Source organism: Nymphalis io, chromosome 29 (assembly GCF_905147045.1).
Source record: "Nymphalis io chromosome 29, ilAglIoxx1.1, whole genome shotgun sequence".
Lineage (NCBI taxonomy): Eukaryota > Metazoa > Arthropoda > Insecta > Lepidoptera > Nymphalidae > Nymphalis > Nymphalis io.
In genome coordinates, this window is record NC_065916.1 from 6,428,532 (window position 1) to 6,450,249 (window position 21,718).

Sequence of the window (21,718 nt, forward strand, 5' to 3'; positions counted from 1 at the left end):
AACACAACAATAACAATACCAATATTGCTGTTTGGCGGTAGAATATGACCTCCGACGGGCTTGCACAAATAGCAGTAATAGTTTATCTGACTCACCCGCACGCGACCTGACGTGGCACACGTCGGATCAATGCTGGCTCGTTGTATGACGTTTCTCTGAAAAAAACAAAATCAATTATTTCAAAAATAACAATAACAAACTACTATAAATAAGTATGTGTATTCTTGATACGGTCACTGTACAAACATTGGTTAATAGCTCAATAGGAAACGATTTATTACAAGGTGCTTGAAGCTTCCATGGGTACTAATATAATCAAAACACTTAATTCAACATAGAAGCATTACATTTGCTTATTGACTGTCAAAGTAGAAACTACCACCGGTCCGGAAAAGAAACACGTAGCCCTGAGAAGTAGATAGTATTGTATAGTTAATAAATGAAGACAAAAACTGTCCTGATGTTCTTGTGGCTAGATATTAAGCAAAACTCCTGGGGTCAAAATATTTTCTGTCGAACAACTGTCAACTGTCAGTAGTACTCTGTCAGTAGCACGTAAAACTGTTGCTCCTGCGCATAAACACGACCGGTCGTGTCGGATTGCCCATTGTCCCATCGGATTACGAGAGTGAGAGAACAAAGAGTGCACGCACCTGTGCTTGTGGACACACACTTGTGAACAATATATGCTCAAAGTTAAAAAGTCGAGATGGCCCAGCGGTTAGAACGCGTGTCCAGCCGTTCTAACCACTGAGCCCTAACGTCTCAAACTCGATAGTTCATTACTGTATGAGTCACGGAACGTCATACAAGGCGTCATAACGATCTATAAATAAAAATACATAATCTGTTCCGCCGAGCGTATATAAGGTAAGGCGTTCGTTCGTTTAGTTTTAGTTGGTCGTTGTTCGTGAGTGAAGTAAGTTCTTTCAAGTGTGTGTACATACAGGATGTGTGAACCAGAATGTTGGAGGAGCCAAGAATTATTGGTGGCGCATTGATGTAAGGGCTGATCAATAATCCTAACAGTTTTTACAAGTCTATGAGCAGTGGTGAGCACCATGTCCCTTATATACTTATGATAATAACTTGAATTAAAAATGCATCAAAAATGAAAATTAAATGTAAATAAAACAAAAACAAAACTAATATTAAATATAAACAAACTAAATATTTCTTGAAAAACAAAATTCACTTTATAATTTCTGTTGCATAGCCATATACAATAATTTAAAAAAAAAACGTTAAATATTATTGTCATCACCAATATAAAGATTATTCTAGAAACTTTAACGTACAAGATCATACTTGTCACTTCCATTTTTTTTAATAGAATATATAGGCGGCCGAGCTTATGGGCCACCAGGTGGTACGTGGTCACCAACGCCCATAGACATTGCCATTGTACGAAATGATACCAATCGCTTACATCGCCAATGCGCCACCAACCTTGGGAACTAAGATGCTTTGTTATTTCCTGCGATTGCGATTGATTTCGACGCGAGAGGCGCTGGTTCGAAGCGATTTCTTTAGAAATATAAAATATCTTTAATCGTTCACTGTTTGCGAGATTGTCATCGCGAATATTTCACTAATTACTCATAATTGTTTTAAAGATTGTGCCATAAATTGTCTAATTACGACGGACATACGACAAATCACTGTTTTAGACGCGTTTTGTCCTTTGAAAGCTCGTGTTGTTTGTTCAATAAGACATTATCAATATCGTATTTATTATGGTAACTAGCAGTTGTTCATAGTAAAATAGAATAGCAACAAATGCTTTTTCGACGGGAGAGATAGGTCCTTACTGGTGGCGCTAACTGGTGAGACCAGCACGATATTCCCGGTTGGACCGCGAATGGCATAAATGTGACCCACAGAAGCACTGATAAAAGAGAAAGCCATTATTATATTCTCCGGGCTGCTACTGAGAATTTTTCGAATTAATGTTTCAATAACATTAAAAATTTACATAATTCCGAAAATATTTCACAAATAATAGCAGCATATATGTATATAATTTACTGGTGGTAGGGCTTTGTGCAAGCTCGTCTGGGTAGGTACCACCCACTCATCAGATATTCTACCGCAAAACAGCAATACTTGGTATTGTTGTGTTCCGGTTTGAAGGGTGAGTGAGCCAGTGTAATTACAGGCACAAGGGACATAAAATCTTAGTTCCCAAGGTTGGTGGCGCATTGGATATGTAAGCGATGGTTGACATTTCTTACAATGCTAATGTCTAAGAGCGTTGGTGACCACTTACCATCAGGTGGCCCATATGCTCGTCCGCCTTCCTATTCTATAAAAAAAAAAAAAAATAATAGTAATTAATTATTTCACAACAAATCGCAATATTTATTCTTCCTATAGGGCGGTAACACTAGTATTTTAGTTTAGATTTTTCTAGAACATGAGAAAAAAATCGTTTTTAAGCATTCAGTTAATTATGCTGTTACTTTTAACATATAATCCAATGGGTATGGCCTGTATTTTTTTGTTTATGAAGTACGTAGGCGGTGGGGTACATAAGTAGTGGGATGCGGTAAATAAGTAAATATATTTAGTATAAACATTTAAGTACAAAAAGCCGAGATGGCCTAGTGGTTTGAACGCGTGAATCTTAACCGATGATAGTGGGTTCAAACCCGGGCAAGCACCACTGAATTTTCATGTGCTTAATTTGTGTTTTTAATTCATCTCGTGCTTGACAGTGAAGGAAAACGTCGTGAGGAAACCTGCATGTGTCTAATTTCCAACACGCATTGGAGCAGCGTGTTGGAATAAAAACCTTCTCCTCAAAAGGGAGAGGAGGTCTTAGCCCAGCAGTGGGACATTAACGGGCTGTTACTTTACTACTTTATTTAAGTACAAGAATTGTTTACGCAAAGAAACGTTCGCATTAAAAAGGTTACTAAGGTATAAAACCTTCCGGTTTTTTTCGGGTTTACAAAAAATCCCAAGAGAGAGAAATAGATTATTCGATGTGAGCGCCAAGGTGCTCTCGAGAATTTTGATCAGACACATCCCATTGAAATATAATGGAGTTTACTTACAATACTTTATTTTTAACTTGGAACTGTAATACTTTTATGAAATCATACATCAAGATTTAATAATTTATTCAATTTAATAAATAATATAATTTTGCTTAATACCGCCTTTTAAATGACTGAGCAATCGTAGCCACATATTGTTTAATATATCTTCCATTGGTCTAGTGGCTAGCTTATAAGGCCATAGATTCGTGGTCCTTGGTTCAAACCCTGGAGGTAGATGGCAGTGTTTACACTCCCTTTGTTCGGAAAGCACACAAAGCCGTTAGGCCGTTACTGCGCCTGAAAGATTTCAGTCCGTCATGTCTGAATCACGTTCCCATCGGATTATGTGACTGGATGAATACAGTGAGCCTGTGTCTTTATTTATACACCCGTTCATATGACAGCAAATAACACTTACCCCCTTCTAAAATTGTCTCTAGCCGCTCCTTCCAGTTGTGACGAGATCACTGCAAATAAACAAATAATATTATTATCATAAAGCCGAGTCATAAACTCCCTCCCCCCCACGCCGGTGGCGCTGTCGACGTCATTTGAGCCAACAGCTACAGTTCAATTCGCAAAAAAAAAAGTCGAACCAATAATTCTGTACTCAAAACGCAACAATCAAGTTTCGAAAAGCTCTTTGTATTAGACAGTCCAACAGTAAAGCAACGGGGCACAGCTTGTAATAAAAATAAAAACAAATAGGATTTTAATTCATTTATTTAACGAAAACAATACATTATGTACAATTTTATATAATTCTAAATGACTAAACACTAACTTAACTCACAACACAAGATATATAGTAAACTATCTTATTATGTAATTAATTAATATATTTTCGTTACAAAACTATTTATTTGAATACATATTAATGACAATATCATACAAATTTTAAATACGGGCAACATTACATAACATTAATATCTATTATTTTATATAATTGTATGTTATATAAAAACTAAACGGCAAATACACAACAAATTATAATCACATAAGAAAGAAGAATGTAGAAAAATATGAAAATATTTACAATCAATATATACTTTATTCAAGTTGGCTCTTGGGCACTTTAATTTACATTACCCCAAAGGACACTTAAAATATTTAAAAATAAAACAAATTCATGAGTGTCAAAAAATAAAACTAAAAACATTTGTATTTTAGCAAGCAAAAACAATAATAAATATTTATTTAGTATAATTTTACATAACATAATGGGATGCAAAAAATTTACTACCACTTAGCTTGATATCAAGACAATCAAAGCATTACATTTACTTATTAGATTATCAAAAAATCCAACAACAGTTTTTAAAGAAACTTGAAGATTAAATGAAAAACCAAAATATAATTGTTTAAAGTTCCGTAAGTTCCAGAAAGTAAATAGGGAGACATATGATTCACAATCATGTCTCCCTATTTACTTTCTGCTTCTTTAATATAATAATTTCTATTGTTTATTGGCGGAAACTATTGGTCATGTCACCCTATAGGAATGACTACACACAATAATGCGTTTATTATTGGCTTACAAAATCAACCTTATGAATAACAAAATTTAAATAATTCTATCTCTTAATCCGGCTTGTACTATTCTATACAACATTCTAGCCTGATCCGAGACGGGATAGGCTAGTATGCTGTTAAAAGCTCCTATGTCTAATAAATTAATACAATATCTTATTATTTACGTGCTATTATATATATATATATAATACTTCAATGCTGATTCAATGGCTGCCCTGCTGAAATAAATAATTGAACAGCATTTTCGCATTTATGAAAGCTGTAGTAACGATAATTGCAAATTATGACATGATGTCATTATTCTATTTTACGTTTTAACAATTAATATAGGAATATCAATAACACTATTTAACGCTAAACTCTGTTACTAGATGGCGCTTTGTGCTAATTTTATCGACTTGCCGACCGATGACACATTAATTTTTCCCGAGTAATGCTAGCTTCTTTTCTTCATCATCTTGTTTTAAAAAAAAAAAAGAAAAAAATTAATCCAACAAAATGAAAAATATATTAATACAACTTCCTAATTAGGTTGATTCTACATGCGAATTAGTTTTTTTTTTTCTTGACGAGAACACAAGGGCCGGCGCCATCTTAAATAAGATACCTCTAGTTTAGATTTAAGCCAGCCATCAAAAAAACCCATCGTGGTTCGAGGTTTTTTTTTTCTAAGTAGAATAAGAATTAGAATCATAGGAACAAATTAAATGAATCTTATCAAATACGATTCGCCGAGTTGGATTTCAGCGATTTTACTCTACAAAATTGCAAACTGCGGCAATAGTACTTTCGTCAATATTTAACATTGCAAAATGTTTTTCAATACATTCCACACTGAGAGGTTCATATTATATTAACTATTTAATACAAAATTATGGTTTTTCAATTATTTACCTGTCATTACCTATATTGATCTATTGTTTTTTTTTCATCTATAAAACAATATTACAAAAGAACGTCGTCGAAAAAATAAATTAAACTTGGCTATTGGACCACTCAAACGAGCAAACGAACGACAGATCCGAGCCGTCCGAATATTGGAGCGAAACTAACAAGGAACCGATCACCGAAAGCCGACTGTCGGACATACGATACATACGTCATAATAATACATATGTTAGAGTAGGGCAGCGAGAGTCATCAGATGAAAAGTATTTTCGACATTAGTATACGCTTGCGGCTTTGCCCCTGAGTTAGGGGATACAGGTTAAAATAAAAATAGATGTGGGGTATAGGTTAAAAAGGAGCCTATTGCCGTCCTTAGCATTCAAGCTTGCTTCATACCAAATTTTATCAAAATCCGTTTAGTGAAAGCAGCGTTATTTTGGCATTTATAATATAAGTATAAATAAATATTATACAAGGGACTGAATAAGAAGTATTATTGTAATAGAATTCAAAAATTTCCTTTATTAATCAAATCTAAGATTGATGCTTTGCATTCAAGTGCAAATAGTGATTTTTGAAATGATTTTCCATATATTATTAATATTATTGTAATCTTCAGCTAGCTGAGCCTTTCCATTGGTCATGAAGTTAGTGGATGAAAGCATTTTTGATCTTTGAACTATCAAATAGTTCAGAAATATGGTCACTAGTTATTTAGGATTAGTTCATTTTTAACACTATTATACATAAAAATAATTGTAAAGAACACTACAACAGTATTATCATAATATAAAAATGTATACTTCAGTTCCTTGTCTACTTAAAGTCCTTGTTAGTAGCTGATATATAAATGTATGTTCAAACATAACTTGCTACTCGTTCATAATTTACTAACATATTTTTTTTATATAAATACATGACAGATTGTTAAAAAACAATTCTTTATGCATTAGAGCGCGAAAAAGCATCTACAATATGACACTTACAGGTGGTAGGGCTTTGTTCAGGCTCGTCTGGGTAGGTGCCACCCACTCATCAGATATTCTACTACAAAACAGTAGTACTTGGTATTCTTGTGTTCCGGTTTGAAGGGTGAGTGAGCCAGTGTAATTCCAGGCACAAGGGACATAACATCTTAGTTCCGTAAGGTTGGTGGCACATTGGGGATGTAACCGATGGTAACATTTCTTACAATGCCAATGTCTATGGGCGTTAGTGACCACATACCATCAGGTGGCCCATATGCTAAAGATTTAGTTTAAGACAATTAGACGCTTAGTTAACCTTATTAAAACTACTACCTTGCTGTCAAGGTCTGTATGTTTTGCGATTTTATGCTGGATGAATAAAATTATATAAACATCAGATACACATACATCTATGTATGTTTATCAATTAATTTCAGTTATAATTTCAAATATATTGTAAATATATTTCAAATTGTTGTGCTATGCACATCTCTACCTCTCTTTGTTATCTTTTGTCCTCTATGTAAAGGCTTTCTGGAAGAGATCTTTTATATATTTTTATGATATGCAATTTATACTTATGTTTATTAATATACGAGTATTTTGACTGTTTGGATATGAATATTTATTATTAATTGTAATAAAAAATATTATATGGATGTAGAGTTGTAGTTGTAAAAATGTTAGGTTAATTTTAAAATTCTAGAGGCAAATAAAAATAAAAATTGGTAGAGATGGAAAAATAGAAAATTAAACAAACTCTCTAAAGAATAGTGCTCCGGAAATCAGAAAAAGTACCCATATTATTACAATATAAATTTACCAAATGGATAATAAATCTATTTTCTAAATTATGAATTCCAAAATGCTCGGGCCCCAGGATGATCATATCCGTTTAAAGTTACATCTAATAATTTCTTTTTATAAAATCTTAACAAATGTCAAAGTGAAATTTTACAAAATAAGTAGTTATCTAATTTAACAAAACAATAAGTCGTTATCTAAATGGATACAAAATTATTGTTATAAATATAAATATTAATAAAGTTTAATTTTCTAATCTAAATACAAAATATCAATATGTAAATATTTTTTGAATCCTTTGAATGCCAACTTTTTTTTTTAATAAAATATTAAGTTACAGTCTATATAAATCACACGCGGTTCTATTACAGCGGCGAAAATAATATGTACAAATTACATACCAAAATCCAGTTCTTTAAGTTAGTTAATTAAAGTTTAAACCTCCTTAAAGTCTTTCCAAAGAATATCATGAAGACATCTTGAAATAAATTCTTAAGAATCCAATTCGAATATAATTCCCGCGAGGTGTACCAGGATAATAACAAATCCACGATTATTTAAACAATCCAATATGGATTTTAATTAATTTCACCAAAATGTGGAATACTGTTCATGAAAACAGTACTTTTAAACAATATTTTTACAAAAAAATAAAAGTTACAAAAACTGCAAAAACTAATTTAGGTCACCATTACGACCCAATGACCGGAAGGAAAGTGAACAAATGTCAAAGAGCATCTCAAAGATAATAAATTAAAATTAGTTCAAAAACGCATAATGCTTAAAAAATTGCATTTTGACAATATTTATATGACAATATTCAAATATTGTATAATTATAATCTTAGTTGCACCTGTTAAAGTCAACTGACACATGACAACTAATGTTTTAGGTTATTAATTTAATAAATTTGTCGTATTTATATTAAAATAACGCATCCATGTAACGTGTAAAATTATGTTACATGATATTAGGAATTTACATATTATTTTTTATTTTAAGCATAATATATTTCAACGTTTAGCTTGTATTATTTATTAATTACACAAAAAAAATATCATGATATGATTGATCTAGGGCACTATAAGACTACATACATATTGTATGTGGCCTACAATACAATACCTACATATGTATGTTTTTAAAGAAAAACCTCTTACAATAATAACACTTGAATAATATTACACATAACTATGAATGTTTGTTTTATTATTAAGTTGTTATTGTATTAGTATAAAATAAGGACAGATTAGAATATGGTGTATTGTGCAGTGAATATAGTATCTATATTATGCAAATAAAAATTCATTTTTTCAATAAGTAAAGAAGCATTAGAAAACAAAATTACACCGGATTCAAAATATAACGGGACTCAATATTTAGACTGCCTTGAGACAAGCCGAGGACGGAGAGGTGTGGAGGAAGCTAGTCGACACATTGGTGAAAGCATTTCAGGACAAGCACGACCTTCAGTACTGAAGCATAGGAAGAAGAAGATGCATTACACTTGCTTATTTATAATCAAAGTTTAAAACTTCCACTGGTTCCAAAAAGAAAAGACAGAGCAAAGTAGAACCACCAAAATCAAGTCAGAGAATTAAGTTTTAATTTTTTATTCTTTGTATGTATTACAAAAGAAAAGTAGTATATGTAGTATATCGGTATTGGTATTGTCTGGTTTCCATAGCACAAGCTTTGTCCAAGCTTAATTTGGAATCAGATGACTGTGTGTGAAAAATGTCCCAGGATATTATTATTATTAAAGTGAACAAACTAGCCCAAGGAAGGATGTATTGACTCATGAGACATGAAGCAGATTTAGGTTTATAATTAATAGGTTTTGAGTAAATTGGCTGCAATAGGACAATGTCTTTTGAAGATATCTAAGAAAATCATGCCGACTGGGATATTTTGGGAATAGGGTTATATGTATTAGGATATAAACATTCAATGTAGACCCTTAATATACCCGTGCGAAGCCGGAACGGGTAGTATAGATACTCTATAAAAATAAATAATATTTAAGTTTGTCTGTGATTTCAAAATAACTCTTTCTTTTTAAGATAAAATGTTTTTTTGAGCATTATATAAAACAATCTTTTTTTAATATTAGATTTAAGGATTTTGGATTCAAAGTTTTCGTTCTGACAATTTCGACCTTCAGAACCAACCCCTGGTCGGCCGGAGACCAAAGTGGAAAATGAAGAATTAAAGGCTATTGTGGAAGCGGATCCATTACAAAGCACTTCAGTGATAGCTGCAGGTTTCGGGTGTAAGTGATAAAACTGTATTAATCCACTTGAAGCAAATTGGGAAGTAAAAAAACTTAATTATATAATATATTATAAGGATTTAATTATTTTTATTTGAAACTCATTCTGCTAAGTAAAAATATTCCATAAAAAAAAACTGATTGATGCAATAATTTAATTTCTTTATTAAAGCTATAGATTAAATAATCAGATAGGTACACTTTAAAACTTGTTGTTTTGTCATATTTCTAGCGGGGCGCTTCACTTCTTACACTGAGCTCTTGCACAGTCCATTCAAATTCTGCACTCATTTTCTTCACCTGTGTCTCTCTGTTTCGCTTTTGATAAAATTTGGTATGAAACAAGCTTGAACCTCAAGGAAGGACACTACACGGTCTACTTTTAATACCCAGCACCTGCCCCATCCCCATCAAGCGGGAGGAAACTAGTCTATACTAATATTTTCAAGAGGTAAAATTTGATTTTTTGTATTGATTGTTCGTTTGCAATGGATTAACTCAATTACTACTTTAACTCCAATTTTAATATCTACTAATCGTAAGACAGATGACTGTTCATCTCGGGCGAAGTCGGGGCGGGCTGCTAGTAATTTACAAATTTAGAATTATCTCTATAAATACGCTGCATGTTAAAGTTTTAAAATATTTAAGACCATCGAATTTACCTGTCCCCTGCCCAACTCGTCAGATTATCTTGATAATTAAAATAATTTCATGTATGTATGGCTTAGTAAATATAATTTGAATTCTTAAAAGTCTAATTTAAAAGTTAAGGGTATCGAAAACATTTATTTTTATTTATGTTCTACTTAAAATAAATCTAAAATTAAAACCGAAAGTTTGAGCTAACCGGAACATTCCGTATTGTGACCGCTATTTTTTGCAAAAAAATCTTCTAAATAAGGAACAATTCGACACGAAATGGCGGCACATATATCATTCTTCATCGAGAGTCAGAGACGCTATTTTGCTTTAATTTTCAAATTAACTTGACCAGCGCGGACGCGGTGTTAAACTATTTTGCGTTTCAATTTCGTTCCTCAGGTGTGTGACTTAGTTTTACTATTATAAATCACTTTTATTTAGTAATTGTTATTGTTGACATGTTAATAATCTTAAGTATGATAGGTAATTGTTAAACAATTTAAAACTACAAGAAGGTAGCATTATGTGACCTCCGTTTTGTGACTTATTCTACGGTCACATTTAACGGAACAGCAGGTCACAACAGGTCGGAATGCATCAGGCTTAGTTCATATTGCACCCGACTCACCAAATAAATGTATACTGTTACAAAATGTTATCAATATATATAATATGTGCATCAAAAAATATGATCCAACTTTTTAATTTCTTAATCATTATCATTAAAATAATGTGTTTTTTTATGTGAAATAGTAGTAATTATTACAGTAGTACTGATGTTCCTCACTTCCAAGTAAAAAAAAATTGTAAATGTTGTAAGGTCCGATGCTTTTCGAATTTATAAGGTTACAGCTACAATTCTGAAACTAAGGGCTCCCACACAAAACCGCGAATTCGCATCGCATCGCAAATATCTGCGAATTCGCACGAACGCACCGCAAGAATTTCCGATCTGCTTCGCATCGCACATTCCTACGATATTACGACATCCTTGGTGACGCCATTTTAGTCCACTCTGAGACAGCTTTAGAGAAAGACGCGCGGCGCCTGCGCCGCCTTCTTTGTTTATAAAAAAATGGCGGAATATGACATAGATTTTTTAATTTCTTTAATTGAGGAGCGTCCCGTCCTTTGGGACACAAGTGATGAACATTATAAAAATAAATTTATTAAGCAAGATGCGTGGAAGAGCGTCTGTGAAAGTTTGTTTCCAAATTTCCAAGACAAAGAAAATATAATATAATCGTAATAAATGGATGAACCCAGAATCTTCTTTTTCTTTTATATCTATTTAACAATAACAGCAGTGCAATAATCTTTTTGCGATCCATCTTAAGCTTCCTAAAAACACGTCCAGTACGGCTGACTACACTTGAAGGAATGGTCGCCCTACCAAACGGTTTGCCGCACTAAATCGTATCGCAGAAATTCGCATCACAAGTTCCTGCGATGCGAATTCGCATCGCATCGCATCGCATCGCATCGCAGTTTTGTGTGGGAGCCCTAAAAACACAGTCGGAAAAAAACTTGGAAAAGAAAATAAAAGTATAAAAAAATGATCAGTTGGCATTATATGCCATAAATTTAATGTTTCGTTTCTAGGTCGGAAAGCAAAATGTATGTCATAATAGGTACACATTTATGCAATTTCTCAATCGACAAAATCGTTCACTGCTGGTGAATCTCATCATTCATTTTTGTTATTTCATTTTCATTTTCCCATTTGCTGTAAATTATTCAATATATATATCAATCAATCAATCAATCAATCAATCAACAGCCAATCGTTGTCCACTGCTGAACATAGGCCTCTCCCAAGGTGCGCCAAAGCTCCCTGTCCTCCGCCTTCCGCATCCAGTTGGTGCCCGCCACCTTCTTAAGGTCGTCGGTCCACCTGACTGGAGGGCGCCCTACGCTGCGCTTGCCGATTCGCGGTCTCCACTCTAGGACTCGTCTGCTCCAACGGCCATCGGTCCTACGACATACGTGACCAGCCCACTGCCACTTCAGCCTGCTAATTTTGCAAGGTATGTCGGTGACTCCGGTTCTTTTCCGGATAATCTCATTTCTGATCTTATCCTTCAAAGATACTCCGAGCATAGCTCGCTCCATAGCACGCTGAGCGACTTTGAATTTGTGGACTAGTCCCGCAGTTAGTGTCCACGTTTCGGCACCGTATGTCATGGCAGGTAAGACGCATTGGTTGAAGACTTTCGTCTTCAAACATTGCGGTATAGACGACTTGAGGACTTGACGAAGGTTGCCAAATGCTGCCCATCCCAAGCGAATTCTTCGATCGGCTTCCTTCTCGAAGTTGTTCCTACCGACTTGTATTATCTGTCCTTGGTAGGTATATTCACTAACAACTTCGAGAGGTTTCCCCTCGACGTATATCGGTCCCGGCACGACATGCCTATTGAACATGACCTTGGTCTTGTCCAAATTCATACCGAGATCGACACACCGAGAAGACTCGCCTAGGCTACGCAGCATTTCGGTGAGTTGTTCCAGCGACTCTGCTATGATGACGATATCGTCGGCAAATCGAAGGTGTGAGATGTACTCGCCGTTTACATTGACTCCATACCTAGTCCAATCCAGCGTTTTGAAAACGTCTTCCAACGCGTTGGTGAACAGTTTCGGGGATATTACATCCCCCTGTCTCACCCGTCTGCGCAGTTGGATCGCCTTCGTCTTACAGTCCTGGATGTGGACAGTCATTGTAGCGGCGTTGTACAGACATCTCAGTACCTCGATATATCTCCAATCGATATGACATCTCTACAATGAGTCGAGCACTGCCCAGGTTTCGATGGAGTCGAAGGCTTTCTCGTAGTCCACATATGCCATACACAGCGGCTGATTGTACTCTTCGGTCTTCTGCACAATCTGCCGAACAGTATGGATGTGGTCCACGGTGCTGTAGCCTGATCGAAAGCCGGCTTGCTCTGGGGGCTGGAACTCGTCAAGTCGTCTGGCGAGACGGTTCGTGACGACTCTTGAGAACAGCTTATACACGTGACTCAGGAGGGAGATTGGTCTGTAGTTTTTCAAGAGGGTTTTATCACCTTTCTTGAAAAACAGTACCACCTCACTCCCGCTCCACGTTTCCGGGGTCTTGCCATGTTGGATGACGGAATTAAAGAGGCTTGCTAGCTCTTTCCGGAGTCCCGCCTGCCTTAACAACAGCAACTCTGTTGTGATTCCGTCATCTCGTAGAGCTTTGTTGTTTTTAAGCTGTTCTAGAGTCGCCCTAATCTCTCCTTGGTCAACGACCGGGAGCTCCTCGGAGTAATGGCGCATAAGAGGGGCGCGCTGGTCATCAATACTGATTCCCACGGGTTTATCCGATCTTGAAGAGAACAACTGCCCATAAAACCTCTCTACTTCTCCGACAATCTCAGGCCTAGAGGTAACGACCCCACCATTTTCAGTTTTAAGTTTTGTCAGACGCGGCCTCCCAAACTTGCGAGCGAACACTTTCGATCCCCGATTTTGCTCAATCGCAGCCTTGATGGCACGGGTATTGGAGCGTCGGAGATCGCGTCGCGTCAGCGTTTTTATTGTTCGGTTTAAGGCCTTATCTGACAAAAACGATGGTAGTTCTCGTCGTTTTCTCATGAGCTCGAGTGTCTCAGCAGAGAGTTTTGGTGCGTTGTCTCTTCTCTGTGGCGGAAAACACTTGCGGGATGTTTTTTGCAGTATTTTGACCAGCGTGTCGGTTCTCTCATCAATGCTGCTTATGGTTTCCAACGCGGTGAATTGATTTTGAAGTTCCATTTGGAACTTTTCGGAGCCTTGAGCAGCTTGGAGCATGGTAGGTCGGAGAGTAGACCTCATCATTCTCGATCTTTCGGCTTTTAAGTTGATATTTAGAGTGCCTCGAACCAAGCGGTGATCACTTCCGGTATTAAACCTGTTGATCACTGAAACATCTCTAAATATGTGCCTTTTATTCGAAATGATAAAGTCTATCTCGTTCCTTGTCACGTTATCGGGGCTTCGCCAGGTCCACCTCCTCTGAGGCTTCTTTTGAAAGAAAGAATTCATCAAAAAAAGCCCCTGCGCTTCGAGAAAGTTTACCAGCATTTGCCCCCTGTGATTTCTGCAGCCCAAGCCGTAAGGTCCGACTTTCGATTCGCCGCTATCTTGTACTCCCACTTTAGCATTAAAGTCTCCCATAACAACATTGTAGTGGGCCTTCGAGGTGTCGTTGAGGGCCTTTGCGATGTCCTCGTACATCGCTTCGACCACATCATCAGAGTATGTCGAAATTGGCGCATATACCTGTACGACCTTCAGGGAGTACCTGTCGGAAAGTTTTAGGACAAGGTACGCTACCCGGTTCGACACACTACTGATTTCCACAATGCTGCGTAATGAGATCCTTTTTGACTAGAAAACCGACACCACCCTGGGAGAGGTTATCACCTTCGCGGAAGTAGAGTAAGTTACCGGACTCTAGAGTTATCGTGTCCTCCCCCTGTCTTCGGACTTCAGATAACCCCAGTATATGCCAGTTTATATGACTTAACTCTACTTCTAATTCGGCGAGGTGATGGTCCAGCCTCATCGAGCGTCCATTATACGTTGCCATGTGCAGTCGTTTTATACGGTAGCCTGCCGTGAACCGGTGATTCTTAGCACCCCCTGCCCTGCCGATACCACGACCGCTACCTTGGTCGGACCTAGCGGGCTTGCCGGTAACTGGGTGCCTTTTTTTGGGCGCATCTGCCATTAAGGGAGGGGTTTGCCCATAGTCGCCGCGCTGGGCAGGCGTTTTGGCGAGCGCAGTAGGGGTAAGATGTTCATGGGAGGGGGGACGCTGCTGCCCATCCCCCCTTTTCCCCGTCCCTCAGTCGCCTCTTACGACACCCACGGGATGAGATTGGGGGAGTACTATTCTAAGCCGGTACTCCACGGCAAGTATAAGTATATATATAATAATAATACTTACAATAGGAGTCTCTTGGACGAATCTAGTCTGATTTTGTTGTTAGCATCAAAAAAAGACTTAAGCCTGTAGGCTGTTGGGTTCAGATCTTTGCATGTGGACTTTATCAATGTTTTGTATGATATGCAACATTTCTCTAGGTGATCCGGAAAAGGTAATATCTAACATATTATCATAGATTGATCCGTTTCAGTTCCATCTAAACAATAATAATATCTTTGTTTCGTAATTAACAACACAATTTCACCTAAAAAAATAATAACATATCTTTTTAGGGTAAACTAAAATCTTTGAGGAAGAAATGCAAAAAGGCTATTTTATATATAGAATATACAAATATATTCTACGCTTACCCGAGAACCTTTATTAACATGAACAAAATCACTTTACTGTTGTTAATTATATTCTTTTTCGAAAAACATTTTGCAATTTACGAAATATTACAAATACGGCCGCGAACATTCGAAAAAATGATGTTGGCGTGCGAATATCCGTCGTGAATATCGTCGTCGCTGATTGGTCGAAATGATAATCTAATAAAAAAGAGAGAGGGCGACAAATATATATATCAATTACTATGGATAAAAAAGAGCTAGGTATATGTTTCTCTAGTGTAGGGTTAAAACAAAAAAAATTGAACTATGAGATAACGTTCGAGCACACATCTACGCTCCGGCATACGAAGGATTAAAGAGTAGATACTAACTAGCTAACCCCTTAGTTTCCGGTAGGTATTATCTTTAACTATGCTTTATTTATCTTATACACCGTATTGGATAATCGATCGAATTACTGGCATTCAGTGGTATTTTATAAAGCGGTGGACATTAAAAAGCTCGTAGTTTCAAATTTGAGTTCAGTCGAAACTAAACTGTCAATCATATCATTTACTACAATTGCTAGCATATAAATGATTAAAAAGTCATTTTAACTCAATTTTTACTCGTCTTTTCGAAACAAAATGTTTATAAAAAAATGAATGAAAATGACAAAGAAATAATTCAATTAAAAACATCGACGATTAATTAAAATCAGCCCTTACTTAAACAACGCTTGCAACTTTCTAAATGAAAAGAGTTTCAAATCGGAACACAAATGCCTTTCAATTCATACTTACGTAGAAAAAATGACTATTAAAGCTTTCACGTAGCACATAAAGTAGAAAAGAACTGGTAATTAATGTCTCGTAGCGTAGAGCTACGTGCACTACGAAAAACTAATGCGCGAAATGAAGAATTGTACGAGGTCTTTTTTTATAGAATAGGAAGGCGGACGAGCATATGGGCCACCTGATGGTAAGTGGTCACCAAACGTAGACATTGGCTCTGTAAGAAATGTTAACCATCGCTTATATCGCCAATGCGCCACCAACCTTGGGACCTTTTGAAATTCATGTCCCTTGTGCCTGTAATTACACTGGCTCAGTCACCTTTTGAACCGGAACACAACAATACCAAGTACTGCTGTTTTGCGGTAGAATATCTGATGAGTGGGTGGTACCTACCCAGACGAGCTTGCACAAAGCCCTACCACCAGTAAACACATTACTTACTTCGCAAATCCGACTACCACGAAAAAGTATTTTCATTTTTCGGGTTAATATATAGCCTATGACACTCACAAATAATGTGGCTTTCTGTTGGTAAAAGAATTTTCAAAATCAGTTCAGTAGATCCCGACATTACCCCGTACAACCGCACAAACTGTACCTCTTTATAATATTAGTGTAGAAGTATAGATTCTCAGTCTTAAGCTATTTCTCTTCTATAGTATATTTTATCTCTTGTTTGAGTGTGCGATGAAGTTATGTACTATTATTATTATAAAAGACAGTATAGCTAGCGGCACAAGAGACACAACGTCTTGGGTTCAATGTTGAAGTGACGTTTTACACGCCTAGAAAAAGATATTAAAGAAACAATAAGAAGATGTAAAACAACAAAAACGAAAATATTAAACCTACCGCAGAAAGACTGGATCAACAAGAATGTAATCACCAAAATCAACCAAAGAAAATGCTCGTGGAATGAACTCAAACAAAGACCATATGATAAAAAGCTAGAGGACGATTTTATAAAACTATACTTTATATTTTTATAAAGTGTAATAACAAACCTGGAAGAACATGGAAATTGATACATAACCTAGCCAATAACAAAATCGAACAAAGATGCGCAACCCCTAAACTCATAATACACTAAGCAAATCACAGACCCCCATGATGTCTGCGGAGCTTTCAATCAATACTTCTCTACAATATGCTCTCCAAAGAAACCAAAGAACTTATCACCTTTGAACCATGCAACCACATTGAAATTGACCAAATAATCCGCAATCTCGATTCTAACTCTAGTGCAGGTTTCTATCAACCACATACAATACATACATTCTAAAATTAACATAAATTTTTTTTTAAAATATACTAACAAGTGATTTATTAAACGATAAGCACTTTAACATAGTTTTAATAAAAATAGTCAAAGGTCGAAAAATATTATCCTTGTTTTTTTTTTTTATTTGATTCATGTTTATACTTAAATCTAAGTGGAAAATAATTTTATCACAAACTATTTAACTTATATGATTAACTCATAAAAAACAGTAGCAACATATTTACCAAGATAGAAAATATTTACTGCATTTTTATAAACATGCAACAATAAGTCACCTTGACCAATGTTAAGTGTATATACTTTTATTTTATTATTGTATTTTATTTCGCTTTCGAGCATAGCCACTTAACCGTTTTAGATAAAATTTGGTATGAAGCAAGCTTGAACCCTAAGGACGAATCTAGGCTTAGGGTTCTTTTTTAATCTGATACCTTGTACGAAATAGCGTTAATAATTTCGTTTTTTTTTTGTGTTTGTGTTTAAAATGGTTCTGTAACATTTTTAGTGTACAATAAAGCATATTCTATTCTATTCTACCTGCCCCTCTCTTCTTAAAACGCGGGCAAAGTCACAGGCAATACTAGTAACCCATAATTTTTAATTAACCGATCATTAAATTAGTATTGACATTTAAAAGATATTTTGAGATAAGTTAAACTTTGAACATTACCACCATTTTCCATTCACAAATGTATAAAACATGTTAAACAAATCATTATGCAATTATTACAACAGAAACTTATGTACATTATACAACAGAAGGATATCAGAGTTATTATGTACAAGTGTGACAAGGATGCAAGATACACAAGATATCCTGTTCATCTGTTTAGTATGTAGTTTTATTTACTTAATTTAGGGTAAAATAACAATATCAATAGTTCCTTAAAGTATTTAAGGTCCATATTCCATGCAAATATAACGTCATAAAAAGACTTATTACATACGATTAAGAGTTATTCAATATAACTGACAACCGCTGTTTTGCATTGCATTGCCCTTGAATATATTGGCGTCAGCTTCATAATATAATTCTACTATTCCCATTGTGTTGCAATACAGATTATTAATAATATTTATTATCAAAATATACTACTAGTTATTGAGAGACAAATACCTCTGGCCCGACAGGAATCGGCTAAAGGAACTTGCACTGCATTTGGTACAACTTTTTCTATTGTTATATCATAAAGTGATTGTCTACTTATAAAGCAATTAGCGAGAATTCATTAGAAATTCGCATCTCGAATTTCCGAAAACACTAATGGAACAGATAATAAATTTGATGAATAGACCTTTTCCGTCCTTCAAAAGCATCTTAGAAGTGTTTCTAATATTTATCTCTTCAGTCACATACAGCTCTAGTGTTTTTTTAAGCTGTAGGCTACATTATATAAGAAAATTGCAAAGACATTTTATAAATACACCTACACATTAAAATATTTTGTTTTATAAATGGCTATCCTGTAACAGAATTTTTCTAATCATCCTTACTTTGATTTACAATTTTCTAACTCCTAAATTTTAATGTTGACTGTTTTATGACAATTTAGTCAATTTTCTTTGCTGAACTATATAATTTCCTGTATGAATGTTTATGTTATGAAATACAGTTAAGCACTAACCTAGATGCCTATTCCTGTTAAGTTTTTCAATCTTACATTAGAAAATTTTTCTGTGCCCTGTTGACATAACAACATGTTATTAAGCTTATTTTTCCAATGTGTTTGGTTTCTGCTAGCTCGGCATTGAGTTTTTGACTAACATTACATAGAATGAAGACACAAAAGTTATTGTATTCTCAAGTTTACAGAAATCATTGCATTTTCAAACAGTAATCTGTTTCTTTGTTAACCCTCAACCTAAATCAACACACACTCATAAACATTTAACTTAAATAATAAATTGTTAGTAGGTATAGTAAAGTACAGGAATATAGTATTAATCATTTGTAAGTTAACTAAATGGTAAAATTCATATTCTTTTATGATATTACTAGAATGTTCGCTTGATACCTACACTTGTAAATCGACTGACGCGGAGCATACCTATGACTTCGTGATAAGCAAAAGCTGTACCGCGCGGTGCCTACGTTGACGCAAAATTCCACAAGGAACAATATCTTCGATCGTTTACATTCTTCATTCAATGTCTAATTATAACGAATAGGCATATTTATAATGGTGATATACAAAAAATAATTACTATGTTCTATGCATATTATGATTATTGACTCTTTTGATTGTTACTCTTTTATTACGATATCGTGTTTTATCGAACATTAGAAAACTACGTATATATATGTAAATGTTGCGGTAAGGAAAGTAAAAAGATGTCACTACAACTTACCGATCGATGCATACGACGATTAATATTACGCAGTCAACAATTTTAAGGTTATTTTAAATTTTAGCACTTAAAAAAAACCTACAATAGATTCGTGCACTTCTTATTTTTAACTTTTTAAATCACTAAGCACAAAAACTTCTCGTAACATTCTATTTAATTAAATATATCAGCTAAACTAATATACGGTACAATCTAAGTAACTATGATTTTAATGCAACTTCGTGTATGTCACTCCATCACTGAGATATAATTAAATATTTATTTATAAAAGAATTTTTACGACTATAACATAGGAAACACACATATTACACTGGTTAACACTGTTTTGTAATTATGGCTATTTCAATTAGTAATTTTCGGTAAATTAGGTACTAATTTTTTAAAACCGCGTTTTGTCAGCCATCTTAACACCCGGTTACTAGCTCGCAGAACAGCGCTCGCGGAACTAAGCCGTAAGCGAAATTCGTCGTGTTCGACTTTTTTTGTAACTAAAATCTTATTAATTAATTGATGAGAATTGTATCAAAACACAATTTGCTGCTGATCGATGGTACGCTATCAATTTTCACCGAAGAAAACTGTACTGGACACATTTTTTAATAATAGTGTTGTAATAACAATGAAAATTATTTACGTATTACAATTTTATTTTTATCTATTTTAACATGACAAAATAATTATAAATATTTTCTACAGCCACGATTATTTTGCCATACTTTCTCATTTAAAATTTTGTGACTGTTTTTTTTGTCATAAATATGAATAAATATTACGAATAAAGAAAATTACTTACCGAATAACATAAACACGAGTTTAGCCAACATTTTGATTACAGTGTCATTCACATCCAAAAATCACAAGGTATACAAATCTTTTATAAAAAATTGTTTTACTTTTTGTAACAAACACACAATTATATTCTGAAAAGTCAGTTTAATAAAAAACGACTATCGTACGTCCAATCTCCGCAAAAACTCCGGCGCAACTGTGACGTTTGAACTGATGTTTCAGAGACGGTTTTGTGTAGACTGTAGAATTGTAGAATTGTACAAACTACGGAGCGTAAAACGACGCGAATAAAGAAAAACGAGATTGACGCTGAACAATGACACTTCATGTTCGTACGATCACTGTGATCGTATGAGTATGTAGCGATGATCGGATCACACCACCTCGTGGGCGCAGATTTCTGTGTATGTACTATGTAGGTACATGTACATGTCTTCTAGGGAATTTATATCCTTATACCGTAACTCGTTGTCTTCGAGAGCTTTATATAAAGGAGGTGAGTTCGGCTTTCTGCGAGTAAAAAAAGTACTAAGTTGTCAAGGTCATCGTTTCGTTGTTTCTAAAGAACCAAAATTAAAAAGGTATGTGTATATTATATCGACGATGAAGTACCAATATCAATAAAAAAATGTCTCGATTTTTTTTAATAATTAGTTGACGGGTTTTATAATTTAATTTAATATTTTAATCACGAATACATAGTGTATAATTCAATGATCACGCTAAAGCTTCAATTTACAAAGCTACTTGAAGTCATTTGTTTTATTACAATTTGAAATGATTGAAATGCTTGAGAACTTTTTATTAATATATAGCATCAAAATTATAGTTATATTATTTGAGCCTATGTAATAATTACGGTGAAGGAAAACATCGTGAGTAAACCTGCATGTGTCTAATTTCTGAAACTGAAATTCAGCCACATGTGTATTCCACCAACACACGCACGGTGGAATAAGCTCTCCTCAAAAAGGGAGAACAGGCCTTAGCCCAGCAGTGGGACATTTACAGGCTGTTACTATGTTATAATTATTACAGCTGTGACAATATTGGTTAGAAATACCTCACAACTTACACAC

The 21,718-nt window shown here is 34.9% G+C and overlaps 1 protein-coding gene across 5 annotated transcripts in view; it reads right to left on the reverse strand.

Moving 5' to 3' along the window:
* Nucleotides 1-20,868, reverse strand: part of LOC126779486 (modular serine protease-like) — an 81,617-nt gene extending 60,749 nt beyond the window's left edge. For 2 of the 5 annotated variants that reach the window (XM_050503499.1, XM_050503500.1), the window contains exons 1-3: nt 20,644-20,868; nt 3,463-3,511; nt 96-155 (exon numbers count right to left, since the gene is read on the reverse strand). In XM_050503499.1, coding sequence (XP_050359456.1) covers nt 96-155; nt 3,463-3,511; nt 20,644-20,674 — 140 coding nt within the window. In that variant the 5' untranslated portion in view covers nt 20,675-20,868. The remainder of the gene's footprint in view (nt 1-95; nt 156-3,462; nt 3,512-20,643) is intronic. The other 3 variants (XM_050503502.1, XM_050503501.1, XM_050503503.1) reach the window with 2 other exon arrangements.
* Nucleotides 20,869-21,718: the final 850 nt, after the last annotated feature.